The sequence below is a fragment of the Boleophthalmus pectinirostris genome, unplaced genomic scaffold, assembly GCF_026225935.1.
Source record: "Boleophthalmus pectinirostris isolate CB_2022bp ecotype Guang Dong unplaced genomic scaffold, ASM2622593v1 HiC_scaffold_23, whole genome shotgun sequence".
NCBI classification, from domain to species: Eukaryota; Metazoa; Chordata; class Actinopteri; order Gobiiformes; family Gobiidae; genus Boleophthalmus; species Boleophthalmus pectinirostris.
In genome coordinates this window covers 1444374-1452317 of record NW_026571207.1, presented here as the reverse complement: position 1 = coordinate 1452317, position 7944 = coordinate 1444374, and the positions used below count along the sequence as shown (strand labels likewise).

The following is a 7944-nucleotide window of genomic DNA, read 5'->3' as shown; positions in this document are numbered from 1 at the left end:
TGTGTGTGTCTGTGTGTGTGTGTGTCGTGTGTCTGTGTGTGTCTGTGTGTGTGTGTGTGTCTGTGTGTGTGTTGTGTGTGTGTGTGTGTGTCTGTGTGTCTGTGTGTGTGTGTTTTAACATTTTCTCAGAGTTTATACGAGTTCAATCTGTTCTAGAGTTAATTTAACACTTTTAGAAATGTTAATTAAGTAACACTGGACCAAAGTTCCTTTTAGTTTAACCCAAAATCCAGAGTTATATTAATGTTTTGAGAGTAAACAGATAACACTTTGTAGAGTTATTCTAATTTATTTAAACAACACACAGAGGAGTTTTATTTTTACACTTTATTTGAGTTAATTTAAGATGAAAATTATGAACAAAAATGGTTCAAACTGGTCTTTTCTCGCCGGAGTTTGAAGTGGAGGGTGGGAGGAGCCAAATTAACACTAGAGGAAGTTGAATTTACACTAAAATAAGTTGAATTAACACTAAGAAAAACTGATTAACACTAGAGGAAGTTGAATTAACACTAGAGGAAGTTGAATTAACACTAGAGGAAGTTGAAATTAACACTAGAGGAATTGAAAACGAAGTTGATTAAACACTAGAGGAAGTTGAATTAACACTAGAGGAAGTTGAATTAACACTAAAGGGCCTGTCACACCAAGGCGTCAAAGTGTCCAGTTTCTATGTAAAGTCGATGTGGACCGACTAGAGCGTCCTGCGTTTTTGCGTTGCGTCTTGAGTGTTTTGGTGTCGACGTCATGAAGTTGAAAATGCTGAACTTCCAATCAGGGACGAGTATCCAGAGACGCAGCGACGTTTTTATCAGGAAGAAAACCCCAGAACCAACCACAAACATAAACGAAGATAAAATATAATAAATATAAACACAAACACCAGACTAAACCAGGACAGACCAGGACTAACTAACCAGGACTAAACCAGACTAAACCAGAACTAAACAGGGACTAACCAGGACTAAACCAACTAAACAGGGACTCTACTAACCAGGACTAAACCAGGACTAAAACCAGGACCAGACCAGGACTAAACCAGAACTAAACCAGGACAGGACCTAGACTGGGACTGGGACTGGGACCTAAACCAGGACTACCAACCAGGGAACCAGACTAAACCAGGACTAAGACCGAGGACATGAGACTAACCAGGACTAAACCAGGACTAACCAGGACTAGATAGACTAGACTGGACTAACCAGGACTAACCGGACCTAGACCAGGACTAGAAGGACTAAACAAGGACTAGACGAGAGACAGGACTAACCGGGACTAGACTAAACCAGGACTAGACCGGGACTAGACCAGGACTATTAACCAGGACTAGACCAGGACTAGACCAGGACTGATCCAGTGTCATTAGTGGAGTATAAATTATAACTGGCTCCAGTCGTCGAGTCGATTTCCTCCGCTGATGTTTTATGTCATAAAAACACTCAAGTCTCTCAGTCTGGTCTGACATTGTTTCGGGAAAGACCAGGACCGGACTCTTGTTTCCAGGGCAAATAGAAACGTCGAGGAGTTTTTGACCCTTTAGAGAAGTTGAATTAACTTCAACCATCTCAACTCAAATCACCCCGACTCAAACCCCCGTTTAACTTTCAAATATTTAAAAATGACACTTTTTGTGTTAAAAACAACTGAAATATTTCATCCTGACATTTTAACCCTCTAGTTTCTGCCGTGTATAAACACTAGTGTTACCGTGGATCACATGACCGCGCTCTGACCGCGCTCTGACCGCCATCTGCTGCAGCTGAGCGTCTCACCTGAGCAGAGCCGAGTCACCTGACCTCACCTGTCCTCTCCTGTCTGCTCCTGTCACTTACAATCCTCCTCGTATAATGTTTAAAAACCAAGACTAAACCAGGTCTAAACCAGGTCTAGACCTGGTTTAGACCTGGTTTAGTCCTGGTTTAGTCCTGGTTTAGTCCTGGTTCAGTCCTGGTTTAGTTCTGGTTCAGTCCTGGTTTAGTTCTGGTTCAGTCTGGTTTAGTCCTGGTTTAGTCCTGGTTTAGTCTGGTTTGTTTCCTGGTTTAGTCCTGGTTTAGTCCTGGTTTTAGTCCTGGTTTCCTGGTTTAGTTCTGGTTTAGTTTAGTCCTGGTTTAGTTCTGGTTCAGTCCTGTTTGTTAGTCTGGTTAAGTCCCTGGTTGGTTTAGTTTCTGGTTTAGTTCTGGTTTAGTTCTGGTTTAGTCCTGGTTTAGTCCTGGTTCAGTCCTGTTTAGTCTGGTTCAGTCCTGGTTTAGTTCAGTCTGGTTTAGTTTTCTGGTTTGTCAGTCTGGTTTAGTCCTGGTTTAGTCCTGTTTAGTTCTGGTTAGTTCTGGTTAGTCTGGTCCTGGTTTAGTCTGGTTCTGGTTTAGTCTGGTTTAGTCCTGGTTTAGTCTGGTGGTTTAGTCCTGGTTTAGTCCTGGTTAGTCCTGGTTTAGTTCTGGTTTAGTTCTGGTTAGTCCTGGTTTAGTCCTGGTTAGTCCTGGTTTAGTCCTGTTTATTCTGGTTTAGTTTGGTTTAATTCTTTTAGTAATCATTTGACATTTTAAAAGTCGATTTACAGAAAATAAAACGACAATAAACAACATTTATTTGACAACAATCCTCCTTTGTTAAATCCCCCGTTCCCCGAGCCAGAGGGAGAAAGAGAAAGAGAAAAGAGAAAGAGAGAAGGAGAGATGGAGAAAGATGGAGAGATGGAGGGAGGGAGGAGTGGAAAGATATTTTGAGAGACACGTCAGGAATGTGGAGCCCAGATCTGCACTTTAAACCCTTCACTCCAACACGAGGCTCAAAGAAACACAAATAAAATGTATTATTATTATTATTATTTTATTATTTTAAATATATTTTATTATTTATTTATTATTATTTTATTATTATTAATTACACTATTTCGGTTGGTTTATGTATTAAAATATATTTAATTTCTGCAGCTGAAAATGGAAAACTAAACCAGGAGGTCTAAAACAGGATTCACCAGGTCTAAACCAGGACTAAACCAGGTCTAAACAGGTTAAACCACTCTAAACCAGGACTAAACCAGGTCTAAACCAGGACTAAACCAGGACTAAAACCAGGTCTAAACCAGGTCTAAACGGTCAACAGGACTAAAACCAGGAGGTCTAAAACCAGGTCTAAACCAGGACTAAACCCTAAAAGGTCTAAACTAAACCAGGTCTAAACCAGGTCTAAAAGGACTAAACCAGGTAAACCAGGACTAAAAGTCCAGTCTAAACCAGGGTCTAAACCAAGTCTAAACCAGGAGGTCTAAACTAACAGGTCTAAAACCAGGTCTAAACTAAACAGGTCTAAACCAGGTCTAAACCAGGACTAAACCAGGACTAAACCAGGACTAACCAGGTCTAAACCAGGTCTAAAACCAGGACTAAACCAGGTCTAAACCAGAAACCAGGACTAAACCAGGTCTAAACCAGGTCTAAACAGGTCTAAACCAGTCTAACCAGGTCTAAACCAGGCAGGACTCTAAACCAGGTCTAAACCAGTCTAAACCAGGTCTCTAAACCACAGGTCTAAACCAGGTCTAAACCAGGACTAAACCAGGTCTAAACCAGGTCTAAACCAGGTCTAAACCAGGTCTAAAACAGGTCTAAACCAGGACTAAACCAGGTCTAAACCAGGACTAAACCAGGTCTAAACCAGGACTAAACCAGGTCTAAACCAGGTCTAAACCAGGTCTAAACCAGGACTAAACCAGGTCTAAACCACTAAACCAGGAGGTCTAAACCAGGACTAAACCAGGTCTAAACCAGGAGGTCTAAACCAGGACTAAACCAGGTCTAAACCAGGACTAAACCAGGTCTAAACCAGGTCTAAAACCAGTCTAAACCAGGTCTAAACCAGGTCTAAACCAGGAGTCTAAACCAGGACTTAAACCAGGAGGTCTAAACCAGGTCTAAAACCAGGTCTAAAGGACTAAACCAGGACTAAACCAGGTCTAAACCAGGACTAAACCAGGACTAAACCAGGACTAAACCAGGGTCTAAACCAGGAACTAAACCAGGACTAAACCAGGACTAAACCAGGACTAAACCAGGTCTAAACCAGGTCTAAACCAGGGGTCTAAACCCTAAACCAGGACTAAACCAGGTCTAAACCAGGTCTAAACCAGGTCTAAACCAGGTCTCTCTCTGTTCTCAGGTCGCAGTGTTCCGCCCGTGAAGTCGGCGCCTCCGGCCTCCAAGACGCTGAAGCTTCTGTCGTCCCTGAGCCACGTCCCCGTCAGCGGCGCCGAGGAGGGCAAAGGTCAACACACGGCCCCGCTGTACGAGAGCGAGGAGCTGTGACCTTTCACCCGCCCAAAAAAGAAAACACAAAAACAAAAACGTACGATTCACGCGCACGTTAGGAAAAAAAAGACGCGAGGAGGAGGTTTGACGAGACTTCTGTTCTACGTTTTGTTTCATTTTTAAAAACGTCAGATCCCGAAACGGCGGAGAAACCGAAAAACGGGACCGGACCGGCGACTTCCCGTTCGGTCCGTGCGTTTTTCAAAATAAAACCGTCTCCTGTCGCTCTTCATGATCCTGGGGTTTTTATTTCACCGTTTCGTCCGTAAATCGATTCATGATTCGGAACCGAGCTCGAAATCCAGCCTCACTGAGCTTCATTTGACTGGAGCTGGACCGTACACTGTAAATATCTCTGAACCAGGACTAAACCAGGACTAAACCAGGACTAGACCAGGACTAGACCAGGACTAGACCAGGACTAGACCAGGAACCAGGACTAAACCAGGACTAGACCAGGACTAGACCAGGACTAAACCAGGACTAAACCAGGACTAAACCAGGACTAAACCAGGACAGGACTAGACCAGGACTAGACCAGGACTAAGACCAGGACTAAACCAGGACTAAACCAGGACCAGGACTAACCAGGACCAGACCAGGACTAAACCAGGACTAGACCAGGACTAGACCAGGACTAAACCAGGACTAAACCAGGACTAAACCAGGACTAAAACAGAAGTAAACCAGGTCTAAACAAGGACTAAACCAGGAACTAAACCAGGACTAGACCAGGACTAAACAAGGACAAAAACAGGACTGGACCAGGAATAAAACAGAACTAAACCAGGACTAAACCAGGACTAGACCAGGACTAAACCAGGACTAAACAAGAACTAAACCAAGACTGGACCAGATTTAAACCAGGACTAAAACAGAACTAAACCAGGACTTAAGCAGGCCTAAACAAGGACTAGACCAGGACTAAACCAGGACTAAAACAGACCTGGACCACAACTAGACCAGAACTAGACCAGGACTGAACCAGGACTAAACCAGGATTAAAAAAGGACTAAACCAGGATTGGACAAGACCTAAACCAGGACTAAACAAAGACTAAACCAGGACTAAATCAGGACTAGACCAAGACTAAACCAGGACTGGACCAGGTCTAAACCAGGACAAGGCCAGGACTAAATCAGGACTAAAACAGAACTAAACCAGGACTGAACCAGAACGGCGTCCAGGTCGTTTTTTTGACTCTCTGGACACTCCCTCGCTCGTTTCACCATTTTTTTTTTGTAGTTTTTTTATTTTATTTCGACAAACCCGGTCACTCCGAAACCGAACCGCCAAATTTTCCAAGACAAAAGTCCGAGCCGTTTCTAAATCCTGCGTCTCTCTGTCGCCGTGCCCCCCGCGTCACTCGTGTATTTATAGCGAGTTTAACCTCCGCCGCGCCGATAAAACTACATTACCCACAATCCCCCGGGCCCCTGTAATCTCACACCTGTCTGCGCTCCGGGACGCAAATACACCAGGATCAACGGAAAAATCTGCTCCGCTTTCAAACTTTTTACGTACACGGCCCCTTGTACTTTTACTTTACATGTGTACTTTGTGCTTCTGTGCTAGTACTTTTACTACTACTACTACTACTACTACTACTACTACTGCGAGTATTGTACTGTACAAACGCTGCGTATTTAGGCCGAGTTCTTCTCTCAAACTGAAAGAAAAAAACTAAACAAAACAATAAACGCTCTTATTCCACCCTGTGATGTCACGTGGTTATACAGGAAGTGCTCCGTTGTGTTTAGTCCTGGTTTAGTTCTGATGTGGTCCTGTTTTAGTCCTGGTTCAGTTCTGGTTTAGTCCTTGTTTAGTCCTTGTGCAGATCTTGTTTTAGTCCTGGTTTAGTTTTGTTTTAGTTTTGTCTTAGTCCTGGTTTTGACCTGGTTTAGTCCTTATTTAGTTCTGGTTTAGTCCTGGTTTAGTCCTTTTTCCGTCCTGGTTTAGCCCTTGTTTAGTCCTGGTTAAATCCTGGTTTAGTCCTGGTTTAGTCCTTGTTTAGTTCTTGTTTAGTTCTTGTTCAGTTCTTGTTTTTGTCCTGTTTTAGTCCTCGTTTAGACCTGGTTTAGACCCGGTTTAGTCCTGGTTTAGACCTGGTTTAGTCCTGGTTTAGTTGTGGTTTATTTTTTGTTTTGTCCTGGTTTAGTTCTTGTTTAGACCTGGTTTTAGTCCTTTTTCAGTCCTGATTTAGTCCTTGTTTAGTTCTTGTTTAGTCCTGTTTTATTCCTGTTTTAGTCCTGGTTTAGTTCTGCTTTAGTCCTGTTTTTAGTCTTGGTTTAGTCCTGTTTTAGTCCTAGTTCAGTGGTGTTTTAGTCCTTGTTTTAATCCTTATTCCGTCTTGTTTTAGTCCTGGTTTAGTTTTGGTTTAGTCCTGATTTAGTCCTGATGTGGTCCTGGTTTAGTCCTGAGGTGTCCTGGTTTAGTTCTGGTTTAGTCAACGTTCAGTGGTGTTTTAGTCCTGTTTTATACCTTGTTTTAGTCCTTTTTCAGTCCTGGTTTAGTCCCTGTTTCAGTCCTCATTTAGTCCTTTTTTAGTCCTTGTTTAATCCTGGTTTAGTCCTGATTTAGTCCTGGTTTAGTCCTGTTTTAGTCCTTGTTTTAATCCTTATTCAGTCCTGCTTTAGTCCTGTTTTTAGTCTTGGTTTATTCCTGTTTTAGTCCTAGTTCAGTGGTGGTTCAGTCGTGTTTTAGTCCTGGTCTAGACCTGTTTTAGTCCTGGTTTAGTCCTATTTTAAACCTGGTTTAGTCCTATTTTAAACCTGGTTTAGTCCTATTTTAAACCTGGTTTAGTCCTATTTTAAACCTGGTTTAGTCCTGTTTTTATCCCCCCCTTTCTCCCTTTAACTCTCCCTCTCTCTGTCCTTTTTTCTTTTTTTCTTTCTTTTTTTCTCTGTGTTTTTAAACTCCACAAACCTTCACCACCACCTCATGACATCACGAGGTGGAACGGAGCGTTTTTGAGCTTTCGGAGACGCAGACGGACGAATAATAAAGAAACAAAACGCGACTCCAGAGGAAAAAAAACAAAAAAAAACGTTAGAAGAGAAGGAACCGAACGAGGCCTGAAAGAATCAAAATATCTGCAGCGCGGATTTGTCATTTCACCTTTAATTTCTTTTTTTTTTTTTTTTTTTTTTGGCGTGTTTGCGTTTAATTAAGTTTGTTTGTGTCCGTTTTCCGTCACGTCCGCTCTTCTTCTTCTTCTTCTTCTTCTTCACGTATTCGCTCTGACGCTTGGTTTTGATCGTTCGGTTCTGAAGCTGCGAGTGTAAAACCCGAATGTAAAAAAAAAAAAAAAAACGTTTTCTGTGTTTTCCCGTGGAGCCTCCTCTCTCGCCCGAGCCCTGTGGTTTCTCCGGTTGTTTTTTCCCGTTGTTGTTGTTGTTGTTTTTTGTTTTTGTTGTTGTTGTTTTTGTCGTGTGCTGGATTCGCTCCGGACTCGCCTGAAAACGCCGCGTTCCCGTTTTAAACTTTAAACTCCGTGTGCTTCTTTTGAATCGTGTTTGTCGTGTAAAACTTCTGTATGGATGAGAAATAAATAAAGTCTGTGTTAAAGGAGATCGATGTACGAGGGTTTTTTTTTTCTGTACAAAAAGAAAAATAAATAAAATAAAATGAATAAAAAGAAAAC

The 7944-nt window shown here is 42.3% G+C and overlaps 1 protein-coding gene across 1 annotated transcript in view; it reads left to right on the top strand.

The window, feature by feature from the left end:
* myot (myotilin) overlaps positions 1–4298 on the top strand; it is a 42531-nt gene extending 38233 nt beyond the window's left edge. Inside the window, exon 11 of the mRNA XM_055159576.1 lies at positions 4160–4298. Within this exon, the coding sequence (XP_055015551.1) occupies positions 4160–4298 (139 nt within the window). The remainder of the gene's footprint in view (positions 1–4159) is intronic.
* The last annotated feature ends 3646 nt before the right edge of the window (positions 4299–7944 follow it).